Below are 13,581 nucleotides of genomic sequence, written 5' to 3' on the forward strand. Positions count from 1 at the left end.
TGTGAAAAAATGAAATTATGTGAAATATGTGTAAAAAATGTGTAAAATGTGTAAAATGTGTAAATGTCATAGGAAGATTCCAGATTATGGTGTTTGGAAAGGAATATTAATTTTTTTTAGCTGATTGGAGATATTTTTTATTTTCTTCTTCCTGGTCATTTTTCGACATTTGCTCATAATACTTAAATTCCATACTATACTCACCTTGACCCTATATCAATACTATACCCTTAACTATACTATAACTAATAACTATACTATAACTAATAACTATGGTGATAAAACTGTGTATTAAATACTTTGGTGGCGGATCTGAGGTCTGTGATGTATCCGAACATGTGTTTGAGTGGTACGTTGGCATTGATGGTGACGGTTTCGCCAATGATATTTGTGTTTGTAATGATTCCCTTTCGTTTCGTCAGTGTTGAGAGGGTCTGGGACTGAAATTCCTGAGGCGCTGTGACTTCCACTGACATCACAGGCTCAAGAATTATAGCTTCAGCCTGTGAATACGCCAATTCGAAAGCGCCGTAAGTGGCAAGTTTAAAGGCTAAATCAGAAGAATCAACGTCATGTGACGCGCCATCAGTTAGTACAAACCTCGTATTAACCACTGGCCTGCCACATAATAAACCACGCCGACAACTCTCCTTAAACCCATTCTCAATACTCACTATGTAATTCGGTTTTATCTCATTACCAATCTACATCATAATTTATCACATTAACTCATTAATACATTAGCTAGCGTAATATGTTAACTGGGTAGAATATGTTAACTCGGTAGATATTGTTAACTGGTAATGAATATAAAACTGAGTAGATAATACGAATTGATTTATGAATTGTATGTTGAGATGTTGGTTGGGATTATCGGCGATTGGTTCGATGTATCCAATGACTTTGGCGTATTGTCCAACACCGCCAGATTGTCTTTTATGCGTATAATTAAACTCGGCCCGGCGAGTTATAGTTTCTCTGTAATTTACTATAGGTTCGCCAACCTCTATAGTTAAGCCATATTCCCGCTTCATACGCTCCAAATATATATTCAAATGTAATTCACCCATACCTATGGATCGTGTTGTGACGGTTAAGTGTGCAGTAGTTTAGGTCAGGGAAGGATAGTTAAGAGCCCCGCAGGGGCTAAATAAGGGATAATTGAGTTTCCCGGGGGTCAAAAAGAGTCCCATAGGGATAATAACTCTGTATAAATAAGTAAATGAGTAATAAATAAGTAAGTTGGTACAAGCACCGTAACGGACCTGAGAGAATAGTTTCTTTAGATTCTTCATCGATGTTGATTTTAAAGGTTGGGTCTTCTTTTTGGAATCTGTTAAGAGCTTTAGCAAGTTTAACAGAGTCGCTCCTGTTAACATTTTTTAAAGCCATTGAGACCACAGGTTCCGGTACATGCATTGGCTTCATTGTTACTTGTCTGCCATCAGTAACTGTAACTCCAGAAGGACATTTTAGCCCTGAGATTGCCACAATTTCACCCTCTCTAGCCTCTGAAACTTCTAACACCTCGTCGGAATGGACTTTGTATAACTTCTTCAACGTCACACGCTTGTCCTCTTCCACCACTAACACCGATAGTCCACGCCTCAATACTCCTAACACATTTACATAGCTAATTTATCACTAATTAAGGCGTAAAATTAGGATAATTAAGGGTAACTAAGGGTAATTAAGGATAATTAAGGGTAATTAAGGATAATTAAGGGTAACTAAGGGTAATTAAGGGTAATTAAGGGGTAAAATAAGGGTAATTAAGTAGTAAAAATGACTAAATAAGGCTTAAATAGAGATAAAATAAGGGTAAAATAACACTGGACTAAGCCCAAAATATGACTAAATAATACTAATTAAGGGTAAAATAAGCCTAAATAGTGGTAAAAATAGGCCAGAAAAGAGCCTGGGTAAGGCTGGAAAATACCTTTGTAGATTCGTATGTAAGATAATTGTCCCAGATAAGTATCGACAATTTTAAAAATGTAACCAACTAATCCTTTATCCTCAGGTTTTAACTCAATTTTATTCATCTCATCCGACTCAGAACTGTTTTCACCGGAATTTACATATTTGTACAGCTGTGTGATGCAATTTTTAGGCGAGGGTAAGTAATAACAAATTGAATTCAATAATAATTGCACGCCTTTGTTACCCTTTGCACTGCCCATTAGCAACGGATACATCACATGTGACATTGTCAGCCTGCGTATACTATTGATAATGTCACCACTGTTATAATTGGATTCCAAATATTTTTGTGCAAATTCGTTGTCATGATCTGCGATCTTTTCCAAAAGCTCAAAATTTAACTTTTCAGCTTCTTTTAGCATGTTTTCAGGTACGGGTTGGGAGACTAATTTTTCACCGTATTGGCCCCTGAAATAATACGCTTTCATCTCAACTAAATCGATGATCCCCTCAAGTTTAGGCCCAATTCCTATGGGAATTTGTAGTTGCAGAAGATTAACTCCGAGTTTACGCTGGAGCATTTGGATACTACGATCCACACTGGCACCTTCTCTGTCAAGCTTATTCAGGAATATAATACGCGGAATGTTATAGCGGTCCATTTGACGGAATACCGTGACAGTCTGGGACTGGACACCGGAGACTGAACATACCAACAACACTGCAGAATCCAACACCCTCAGTGACCTTTCAACTTCTATAGTAAAATCCACATGACCAGGCGTGTCAATTATGTTTATACTGTAATCCACAGGATCGGATACTCCAACACTATGAGAGTTTTGTAATCTCTGTACACCAGTGACATTAGTATTCCAGGGGGTATTAGTGTTCCATGAGATATCAGTATTCCATGAGATGTTGGTGACGGCGGATTGTATGGTGATGCCTTTTTCGCGTTCTAAATCCATGGAATCCATCTTGGCTCCGACGCCGTCAGTGCCTCTGACCTCGTGGATTGAGTCGATTTTCCCAGCGTAAAACAGGATCCGCTCAGTCAACGTAGTCTTCCCAGAGTCAATGTGCGCACTAATGCCAATGTTTCTTATTCTCTCAATGTTATACACATTGGAATCTCTCGTCACAGTGCTAGAAGTTGAAAATGATTTCACATAATTTATTCCACTAATTAGTAATTTTACATTGTTAATTTGGTAAAAAGAGGTAAAATTTGTAATATTTGAAATATTTAACAAGTTTGTGTTAATTTGTGAGATTTTGGGTAGAATCAAAAAATTGCGATAAATCACAGCATTTCCACATCTTAACATCGTTTTAACTATTTACTACATTACATTATAACAATTTAATATTTTACAAATATACAAAAAAATGTGAAAAATGTGAAACTGTGAAAAAAATAAAATGGTGATGTGTATATTACAGTTAGGCTCGATTTTGCAGTCGTTTACTTCTGAAGTTAACTTTGTGTCGTTTAGTTTTGTACTCGTCCTCCTCAAAGTAGTTGAGCGTGTCGTCGAACCGTACGATCTTTGAAATGTCACTCAGCTTCCCACTGAGCAGATTCATAAAACCAATTAAAATGTTCTCGTAGGTACTGTTGTACATGCCCGTAAACCGACTCTCAGTTATCCCAAAAAATAGTAAATTCTCATTCCCAATCTCACCTGAAACAAAATCAGATACACGCACCATTCCTACACAGAATTATTATTATATAATTAAGTTTAGGGTCCCAGGTACTATCCAGGCATTTGTCTGAAGTGTATCTTAGATAACTAAATAAGTAGTAAGAATATAAGGTAAGAGAGGATAAATAAAGTAAATAGTAGGGAAATAACTGAGTAGTGGGTAACTGAGTAGTGGTTAACTGGGTAAGAAGGCGGTACCTCCCGCATCCGGCGGTGTATCTATTGGTTTGAGGCATCTGCAGGGAATTTTGGGATTATCATTGTGTTTAATGGCGAGATAATTAATTTCATAGTGTTTGGAGAATTGCATTTCCTCTTTAATAAAACTGTATGCGAATCGTGGGAATGTCTGGCCCATCTGATGATAAATTGAAATTAGCCTCGATTTATGCTGAATACGTTTAGAATTCGGCAACGTCATTTGATACGCGTGGGCGCATAAACGGAGTGTCAGTGTGGACAAGACGATTTTCGAGAGTATTTGGTCATCCAAATTACTAATCAACTTTCTGGCGTTCTTTTTCCCCTTTAAGTTTATGAAGTTGACGTAGCTGGTGATGTTATTATTGAGCCACAGGGTCTGGATAGACCTCTCGTAGTCATCAAAGACCTCGACAATTCCACCAGCAATGGGCGAAATTGAGGTTTTGTCAGTGGTTTTCTGAGCTAAAATTATCATACAGCCGATGATCTGGTCAGAGTCCAAACGGTCCAAAAATCGCTTCACACCCAGAAATATGTCAGAACCTTCTACAATATTATTACACTATCAACCTATAGGTATATAATAAAGTAGCTCCCCTCCCTTAGATAGTTAAGTAGCTCCCTCTAGGGGTATATAATAAGTAGCTCCCTCTTGGGGTATATCTAAGAGTATATAGTTAAGATAGCTCCCTCTTGGGGTATATAGTTAATTAGCTCCCTCTCGGGGTATATCTAGGTATATATTTAAGTAGCTCCCTCTAGGGGTATATCTAGGTATATATTTAAGTAGCTCCCTCTTGGGGTATATAATTCTAGGTATTCTAGGTATAATATTCTTAAGTATTTAAGGTATAGTTAGAGTATTTAAGGTATAGTTAGAGTAGTTAAAGGATAGTTAGAGCACTGGTTTACGTGTTTTATGATCATCCATTGGTAGTTGTTTAATCATTAAATCTTCCAATTTCACTTCTTTCTCCATTACATCCCCCTTATCCACCTTTTCTACAGTTGTGTCCACTGTTTCTACCGTTGTGTCCACTGTTTCTACCGTTGTGTCCACTGTTACTACAGTTGTGTCCACTGTTACTACAGTTGAATCCTGAGTATCTGGTGAGTTGGTAATGTTCTCCGTAGTGTTGGAGGTACTGTGGGTTGAGGTGTGTTTTAAATTATGATCAGATTGACTGTGGATGATTGAGTGATTTTCATGTTTGTGATTGAGTTTGGATTTGTATGAGGAAAAGGTGTCTGGGTTATTTTTGAGTATTTTGGAGAGGATTTTGCGTTTATTCCGGTCACTGGTTAGCTTGTCCATGGGCAGAACCATGGCGTAGGGCTGTAAATCAAGCATGTGAAACACAACGTTTGTACTATTCACCAGCTTCTGCAGTACCATTTTCACACTCTACACCCGTGAAATATTCCAGAGTAATCTCACAAAAGCCACGCCATCACCGGGAAATTATAAATTATTATCTCAATATAAATAATAATTATGAAAATAGGAGAATAAAGAATAATAATTCACACACATGGGGAGAATCCTCTCGCAATAGTAAATTATATTATCCAATTTTATCTCTCACTCATTATAAATTAGATAAAAAATAATTTTTTAAATAGATAATTAATTGTTTCAGCGGGTAACTGATCGATTGTATCCTTGGTTAGGCCGGGAATTAACGAATATTTCCGTGTGATTCCACTGGTATTAATATTAGTTTAGCAGTGGCAACTGGGTAAAAATTATGAAAGATGTGGAAAAAAAGTACGAAAATGTGATTTCCGGCGGACTAAAATTAAAAGGCAAAATCATCTCAAAATCAAATAAAAAAATTATTAAACCAATTAAAACCGAAGATTCCAAAGAATTTCTCACAATCCCAAATGAACCGCAGGAATTAACCAGCAAAAGTGACCTCCAAGGAAATAAACTAGATGTCCTCAACCAACGAATCGAAAAAGGTAAAATAATTGAATTAATTATTTAATCAATTATTAGATTAATTAATTAATTAATTGTGTAATGGTAAATGAATTTTTTGGTAGTGAAGAGTGATGTGAGTTTGACGAGTAGTGAGAAGGCGTTTAAGATAGCGCAGATAAAGAGAACTTACAAGAGAATCGAGCAATCACTCAAGGAATCACACAGGGAAAAAATCGAAAAATTCAACAACAAACTCTCCAAACTCTCCGAACGTAATTGTTACACAATTCTAAATTATTTAATTAATTTATATTAATTAATTTTTATTAATTTTTGTTAATTAGTTTGATGTAATAATTTTTGTAGATTTTGATATACCGAAGGTTGGCCCTGGATAATTTATTAACATTGTGAAAAAAATTTTTTTAATAATTTTAATATTTTTTGAAAAATAATTTATTTACGGATTCATACACCACACTTTCTGTACTTTTATTTTATCCCGTCACATCCTTAAATATTTTTAATTATGATTCACATTATAAAATAATGTTAACAGCGTAAAATAATGTGAACAGTGTAAAATAATGTGAACAGAGTAAAATAATGTTAACAGTGTAAAATGAGTGAAACGACGTTTTTGGGAACGCCGGTGACGAGGCATGACATTGACGACATCCGTACCATATCTCAGTTATGTTAATTATTTACTCTAAATTAGATGTGATTGTGTTAACTGTGGCTTAGAGATAAATGTGAGGAGTAAGCGGGGCAGGGAATACTTGGAATCGAAGGAGCTGAGGTACCGCCAAAACAGAGAACAAATTAAAAAAAACACACCCAAAATACTCTACACAGTAGACACCGAAGAAGGTAATCCACAACCTTACTCAATCAAACCATCTACACTCTAACTAACTTTATCCTCTAACTAACTTTATTTATTCTCTAACTAACTTTATTTATCCTCTAACTAGCTCTAGTTACCGTTAGAATACTCTTAGTGTATAGTTAGAATAGCTCTAGTTACCGTTAGAATACTCTTAGTGTATAGTTAGAATAGCTCTAGTTATCCTCAAAATAGCTCTAGTTACCGTTAGAATACTCTTAGTAAATAGTTAGAATACTCTCTAGTATACCCTTAGAATCCCTAGTTATACACTTAGAATACTCTCTAGTATACCCTTAGAATCCCTAGTTATACACTTAGAATACTCTCTAGTATACCCTTAGAATCCCTAGTTATACACTTAGAATACTCTCTAGTATACCCTTAGAATCCCTAGTTATACACTTAGAATACTCTCTACTATATAGTTAGAATACTCTTAGTATATAGTTAGAATACTCTTAGTATATAGTTAGAATACTCTCTACTATAGGCTTAGTATAGTTCTGGTGTATAGTTAGAATGTGGTATGTAGTTGTGATAATTTGGAATAGGTTGGATACCGTCGGAGTTTAAGTCATCAAAGAGTAACAGAGCGAATTATAACTTTCAAACCCTCGCCAACTTCACCGATCAAGATGATGTAAATGACTTACTCAGTTTTATTATACTTAACTATACCCCGAGAGGGAGCTATTTTAATATATACCTAGAATTATATACCCCGAGAGGGAGCTAAATTAACTATATAGAGGGAGAGGGAGAGGGAGCTAATTTAGTATATACCCCTAAAGGGAGCTAATTAAATATACCCCTAGAGGGAGAGGGAGAGGGAGCTAATTTAGTATATACCCCGAGAGGGAGCTAATTAGATATACTTATAATACTGTGTGACAATGTTGTAGATGGACATAATATCGATGAGGGTGTTGAGGAGTCTGAAGTTAACTCAGCGGGAAAATGAAATCTATCGCATTATCAAGAGTATTCTAAAGTCCGAAGGCTTCATTGAACGCGTCTACGGGCCACAACTGCCAACTAGCTCACATCACAGTGTGAGAGACCTCGATGACCTAACAGGTGTCGGATACAACACGCAATTGAACATGGAAGTTGATACTATGGAAGATGGTGGGAGACTCTGTTGGATAACGAGTGAGAATGACAGGGACCAACTGAGTATCCCTTCAATGCCACTGGGGATACGAGAGGGAGAGTATAAAAGGTACCACGAATACGATAGAGAGGAGGATTTAATGGATATTAAAAATTACTACAAAGAGTTTTACAAACTCATTGTTAAACCATTGCAAGATTTTAAACCACAAACCGAACAAGATTTACTATACCAATACGCGAAACCTCTCGAGTTTATTTCCACCAACACCGAGAGGGAGCACATTTTCAACACCGTAAATAATCACAGTGTAAATAGTAAGAATTCAAATAGTAAAAACTTAGTGATTGAGTATAAAAACAATTACAAGGGAAGAGAGGTAAAAAACTATGAATTTACGAGGGAATTGTTAAATAAATTTAAAATTAAACAGAAATCCAATCAAACAAATGTTACTCCCAGATTTACAGTGGAATCTACGGGGGAATCTGTAAAATTGGAGGAAGAGATAAAATTACCAAATGAACTGTACAAAAATTTATTTGCCAAATTATAGGGAATAAATTTTTAATATATTTTTATTCATATTTTTATATTTATTTTTATAGGGTTAAATAATTTAGTTTATATTTTTTAATAAATGCTGAGGATACAAATATGCCGCAAAATGAGTATATAGAACGACATATTAAACTACATGGCCGCAGATTCGATCATCTCACCAAAACGTATCTTTCCAATCCATCATTCCAATCTATCAACAGATTATTCAACTCAACAATTATTTAAATTATATAATTAATTTAATAATTTAATAATTTATTTAATTGTTTATATAATTGAGTTGAAAATGTTGTAGTCGTAAGAAGGCGGCGCGAGCGCCTTTGAGGGAGAGTAAAAGGGCCAAAACTCTGCGGGGAATTAAGTCGAAAATATTCAAAAAACACAAATACGCCGAAAAAATACAATTCAGAAAATTGTACCACAAACCACTCAGTCCACCCAATCTACTCAGTCTACTCAATCTACCCAGTTACTCATCATAATTACTGTGAAAATTGTGTAATTTGTTGTAGGATGAGGCAAAGGGAGGAGAAGGAGGTGAAGGAGAAGATAGTTGAGAAGACCGATGGAGCCATTCCAGCCTACCTTCTCGACAGGGGCGATATTAACCGAACCAAAGTAACTTTTACACTATTCTATTCTGTGAATTACTAAATGAATTTGTAGATATTGAGTAATATGATAAAGCAAAAGAGGAAGGAGAAGGCGGGAAAATGGACAGTGCCAATACCCAAAGTATGAAACAACTCAGTAAACAATTCCTCAGGTCAAAGCCTTGAACGAAATGGAAATGTTCAAAGTCTTAAAAACAGGAAAAAGAAAAAGTAAACAATACCACCCACCCATTCATATCCTTAACTAATACCCCTAGAGGGAGCTACTTTACTATACTTTGACTATATACCCCCAGAGGGAGCTATTTTACTATATAACTAGAATTATATACCCGAGAGGGAGCTATCTTATATACTTAGAATTATATACCCCTAGAGGGAGCTAATTCTAATACTATTAACTATATACCCCGAGAGGGAGCTATCTTACTATGTACCCCTAGAGGGAGCTAAATAACTATGTACCCCTAGAGGGAGCTACTTAACTATAGTAAATAATGGATTAGAGAAAATGTGGAAGAGAGTGATTGACAAGGCCTGTTTTGTCCCCGAGGACTTCACCAGAAAACCTCCAAAATACGAAAGGTAATCACTCACACTATAATTAACTCAAATAACTATACTAAGTTAAATAACTATACTAACTCATAACTATACTAAGTCAAATAGTTATACTAACTCAAATGGTTATACTAAGTTAATGTTTAGATATATAAGACCTACGGGTTTGAGATTTAAGAAGGCGCACGTAACGCACCCGGAGCTAAAGACTACATTTTACCTCGACATCATCTCAGTTAAAAAAAATCCACAATCCACTCTCTACACCTCACTCAACGTTATCACCAAAGGTATTATCCACACCTCTCTACACATTCTTACACATTTTTACACACACTAATAGTATTTTACACATTCTTACACATTTTTACACACACTAATAGTATTTTACACATTCTTACACATTTTTACACACACTAATGGTATTTTACACACTAACGTGTCTTTTTTACACATTTACACACATTCTTACACACACTAATAGTGTTTTACACATTTCTACACATTTTTACACACAATTGTAATGATTAGGAACGATAATTGAGGTGAATGTGAGTGAGTTGGGTTTGGTGACGCAGACTGGGAAGGTAATTTGGGCCAAGTACGCCCAGGTCACAAATAACCCAGAAAACGACGGATGCATCAACGCCGTACTACTCGTCTAACACATTTCAATATTTTAACTATCCACTATGTAACTAGGTAAAAATTGAGGAATTTCCGGGATTTAGGGAATTTAGGGTAAAATTGTCTAAATCTCAGAAAATCTCATTTTCACTAAAAATTCTTAAAATCATCAAACAAATTATTAATTAATTTGGTAATAGTATAATAATTGTCTGGGATTGGATTGAGATTTGGAGGTGCAGTGATGTATAAATAATCCGTTTCCCGGACTGAAAATAATTTCTATTACATAATAACAATATGGAGATAAATATTTTGTGTAAATGTGTGATAATTTGTGTTCTAGTGAGCTCAGTGTGTGGTGCTAGCTTCGATCAAGAATCAAGCCTATCCAACGATTCTGACGATTCTGACTATTGTGACGAGTATTTACCGTACAATCCCGTGACTGATAGACCAGAATTCCTAGAATTTGACCTGAACAACAATAATAGTGTGAACAAAGTCGACTGTCAGGTTAGCCAGACAAACTATGACCAGTGCCGAAATTGTAAGGCTAAAAAAGGCTATGCCTTTAATAAAGTCATTAGAACCAAAGGTTCCTCATTTGGCTTTGATCAGGTGATTTGGGAATCACCCGATGAAACTGTCTACGTCACTGAAGTTACGCTCTGTTCCAACGTTCTGAATCGGAGATACTTAGTATTACTACTGTCGAATGGTAATTTCCTGTTATTTGGCCGTGAGGACAGGGGTACTGAGTGGGTAAATTTAACCTCCAGGAGGCTAAATTTATCCAACTTTAAACTCCTAACCTTTAATGAGACGATAAATAATTTAGTAGAACTGGAGCCTACAAAGTATACAAAGGCGTTTAATTACCTGACGCAAGTGTATAAACTAAGGTCCAGAATCGCATGTTACGTTATTAAGCTCCAGGAACAAGTGGTATTTAACTACGACGAAGATCCCGAATTTGGCGCAGCTAAGCAAATATTATTTAACCTCGAGACGGGGGATCTAACCGTCATAAACGTTGAAAATGATACTAAAAAGGTGAAATATAATCAGTACAAATGGACATTACCGGAAACAGATTGGACCACAGAAGTAACTGGGGAAGATTTGACATTACCAAGCACAGAATTGACATTACCAAACAAAGAATTAACTACTGTGGGAACTGGAGAAGAGTTAAATTTGCCAGAAGTTGAAAAATTGAGATTACCAGAGGCAAATGACTTAGCTCCAGGTGTGCCTGGAGATGAGTTAAATTTACCAGAGCCTGAGCAACAAAATCAAGTGCCAGAATCTGCAGCTCCTGAACCAGATTTAACACCTGAAACCACTGAATCTACTCCAACACTATCTGAACAACCTAAAGAGTCAGAACTAACATCTCCTCCTGAAACATCTGAACAACATGTTCCGACACCTGAAACATCTCTAGAGAATGTTCCAACACCTGTAGAGAATGTTCCCACAGGTGAAACCTTGTCTACTACTAAAGGTACAAATTTGGTAAATTATGTGAGAGAGTTGATACCGCAGTATGGTCAGAGTGACTTTAAGTCCCCAGTAACCCTAGACTTAACTAGTAACAGTAGTGACACGAGCTATAAAATTGCCGAGTCAAATTACTTTACATACGTTCCCAAGACCAGATTTATCTTTAACAGAGTGGTTAAATCGGGTAAATTCGGGTCCCCGGAGCTAATTTGGCAGGCGCCGGATCATCACCACTATTCCCTGATGGTGCATGCATATTCAACTTCCTTACTCACTTGTGCGAATAATGTCACCATCCTGATGGTGAACGGGCAGACTTTGACACTGTGTAAAGTTGAAAATGACTGGATAGAGTTTGACAAAATCACACTTGACATTAGTGGGAACAAGAGCCTGGACGAGTTTGACTACTCTGTCAAAAACGGCTACGTAACTTTTACCGTCAAATCTGGTTACTTTTTCAAGGAAATTATCCAGTCAAACTCGCTGCTACTGAATAAATCCATCTGGAAATCTGAAGACTATGCGTTAAAAGTTAGACTAAACAAAATCTCCTACGACCAGCAATACATAATTTTACTGCTGAAAAGTGGTAAATTCGTGGTATTAAACAGGATCGGTGATACAAACGGGTGGCATGACGTGACGTCACGGAGGCTAAACATGGGATTACTAAAGCTATACGACGCCGGAGGAGATCAAATCTACCCCAGCCAGTACATCAAATCGCTCTATCATCTCTCATACGCTTACTTTTTCAAGTTAATCATTAGTTTTACTTATTTTATACATAATTTTACTATTTTAGGCATATTTAGGGGTTATTTAAGCTATTTTTAGTGTTATTTAGCTCTTATTTAGCTTTAGTTTGGTCTTTATTTAGGCATATTCTAGTCTGTTTTTAGTGATATTTTAGGCATTTTTAGTGATATTTTAGGCATTTTTAGTGATATTTTAGGCATTTTTAGTGATATTTTAGGCTATTTTTAGTGATATTTTAGGCATTTTTAGTGATATTTTAGGCATTTTTAGTGATATTTTAGGCATTTTTAGTGATATTTTAGGCTATTTTTAGTGATATTTTAGGTTATTTTTAGTGATATTTTAGGTTATTTTTAGTGATATTTTAGGTTATTTTTAGTGATATTTTAGGTTATTTTTAGTGATATTTTAGGCTATTTTTAGTGATATTTTAGGTTATTTTTAGTGATATTTTAGGTTATTTTTAGTGATATTTTAGGTTATTTTTAGTGATATTTTAGGTTATTTTTAGTGATATTTTAGGTTATTTTTAGTGATATTTTAGGTTATTTTTAGTGATATTTTAGGTTATTTTTAGTGATATTTTACCCCTATTTTACCTCTATTTTAGTGCCATTTTGGTCAATTTTTAGTGTTAATTTAGTCTTATTTTAGTCTTATTTTAGACATTTTGAAGCTATTTTTAGACATATTTTAGGGCTATTTAAGCCTTAAAATAGTTATTTTTACCTCTAATTTAGTCATTTTTAGTCAAATTTTTACATTATATTCCAATTTAAAATAGTTTGTATATTGATTTAGATTGGGTGTTAAATGTTTTTCGATAAAGCTGGGTGACAAGTTAATATATAACCACGTGAGTGACCAGTGGTTAGGGTTCATCCGGGGCATTTTCCTGGACCTTGTAAATAATAAATTATATATAACGGACTTAACCGGTGAGAGGAAAGATTTAGACATTAAAGACATGATATCAGACGATAAATACTTGATCAAATCTGAGCCTAAAAATTTTCCAACACATAAAGGACCCATCTACTCCGCTATTTATCCCATGTAATTTCTTACTCAATGTTATTCACTATATAGTATAGAGTAAATAAACAGTACCTATGGCATACAGTATAATGTGTAAGAAAAATAAAATTGTATGTAATGGAGTAAACTCTGAA

At 35.4% G+C, this 13,581-nt stretch overlaps 7 protein-coding genes across 7 annotated transcripts; 5 read left to right on the forward strand and 2 right to left on the reverse strand.

Moving 5' to 3' along the window:
• Positions 1 to 71: 71 nt before the first annotated feature.
• fusA1 (translation elongation factor G) lies at positions 72 to 3,357 on the reverse strand. Its single transcript, XM_757847.2, has 5 exons — positions 1,940 to 3,357; positions 1,266 to 1,616; positions 831 to 1,072; positions 300 to 704; positions 72 to 211 (listed from the first exon to the last, which is right to left on the reverse strand). The coding sequence occupies exons 1-5, from the start codon at positions 3,252 to 3,254 to the stop codon at positions 107 to 109; spliced, it is 2,418 nt and encodes an 805-aa protein (XP_762940.1). The 5' UTR covers positions 3,255 to 3,357; the 3' UTR covers positions 72 to 106.
• TpMuguga_03g00817 (uncharacterized protein) lies at positions 3,328 to 5,435 on the reverse strand. The gene is made up of 3 exons (XM_757848.2): positions 4,752 to 5,435; positions 3,834 to 4,385; positions 3,328 to 3,641 (listed from the first exon to the last, which is right to left on the reverse strand). The coding sequence occupies exons 1-3, from the start codon at positions 5,233 to 5,235 to the stop codon at positions 3,370 to 3,372; spliced, it is 1,308 nt and encodes a 435-aa protein (XP_762941.1). The 5' UTR covers positions 5,236 to 5,435; the 3' UTR covers positions 3,328 to 3,369.
• TpMuguga_03g00818 (uncharacterized protein) lies at positions 5,400 to 6,237 on the forward strand. The gene is made up of 3 exons (XM_757849.2): positions 5,400 to 5,804; positions 5,889 to 6,038; positions 6,133 to 6,237. Exons 1-3 carry the CDS (start codon positions 5,588 to 5,590, stop codon positions 6,162 to 6,164), a joined length of 399 nt encoding a protein of 132 aa, XP_762942.1. The 5' UTR covers positions 5,400 to 5,587; the 3' UTR covers positions 6,165 to 6,237.
• A 32-nt stretch (positions 6,238 to 6,269) lies between these two features.
• On the forward strand, positions 6,270 to 7,457 carry TpMuguga_03g00819 (uncharacterized protein; the record flags this gene model as incomplete). The annotated part of the gene is made up of 4 exons (XM_757850.2): positions 6,270 to 6,446; positions 6,514 to 6,639; positions 7,210 to 7,314; positions 7,408 to 7,457. The coding sequence occupies exons 1-4, from the start codon at positions 6,389 to 6,391 to the stop codon at positions 7,455 to 7,457; spliced, it is 339 nt and encodes a 112-aa protein (XP_762943.1). The 5' UTR covers positions 6,270 to 6,388.
• Positions 7,458 to 7,560: 103 nt separating this feature from the next.
• On the forward strand, positions 7,561 to 8,360 carry TpMuguga_03g00820 (uncharacterized protein; the record flags this gene model as incomplete). The annotated part of the gene is made up of 1 exon (XM_757851.2): positions 7,561 to 8,360. One exon carries the CDS (start codon positions 7,561 to 7,563, stop codon positions 8,326 to 8,328), a length of 768 nt encoding a protein of 255 aa, XP_762944.1. The 3' UTR covers positions 8,329 to 8,360.
• A 10-nt stretch (positions 8,361 to 8,370) lies between these two features.
• nsa2 (Ribosomal protein S8e family protein) lies at positions 8,371 to 10,201 on the forward strand. Its single transcript, XM_757852.2, has 8 exons — positions 8,371 to 8,500; positions 8,632 to 8,751; positions 8,849 to 8,954; positions 9,003 to 9,071; positions 9,103 to 9,160; positions 9,457 to 9,535; positions 9,659 to 9,801; positions 10,043 to 10,201. Exons 1-8 carry the CDS (start codon positions 8,430 to 8,432, stop codon positions 10,174 to 10,176), a joined length of 780 nt encoding a protein of 259 aa, XP_762945.1. The 5' UTR covers positions 8,371 to 8,429; the 3' UTR covers positions 10,177 to 10,201.
• A 237-nt stretch (positions 10,202 to 10,438) lies between these two features.
• Positions 10,439 to 13,477, forward strand: TpMuguga_03g02090 (uncharacterized protein; the record flags this gene model as incomplete). The annotated part of the gene is made up of 2 exons (XM_757853.2): positions 10,439 to 12,408; positions 13,211 to 13,477. The coding sequence occupies 2 exons, from the start codon at positions 10,439 to 10,441 to the stop codon at positions 13,467 to 13,469; spliced, it is 2,229 nt and encodes a 742-aa protein (XP_762946.2). The 3' UTR covers positions 13,470 to 13,477.
• Between the last annotated feature and the right edge of the window lie 104 nt (positions 13,478 to 13,581).

Source organism: Theileria parva (genome assembly GCF_000165365.1).
Source record: "Theileria parva strain Muguga chromosome 3 map unlocalized ctg_531, whole genome shotgun sequence".
Lineage (NCBI taxonomy): Eukaryota > Apicomplexa > Aconoidasida > Piroplasmida > Theileriidae > Theileria > Theileria parva.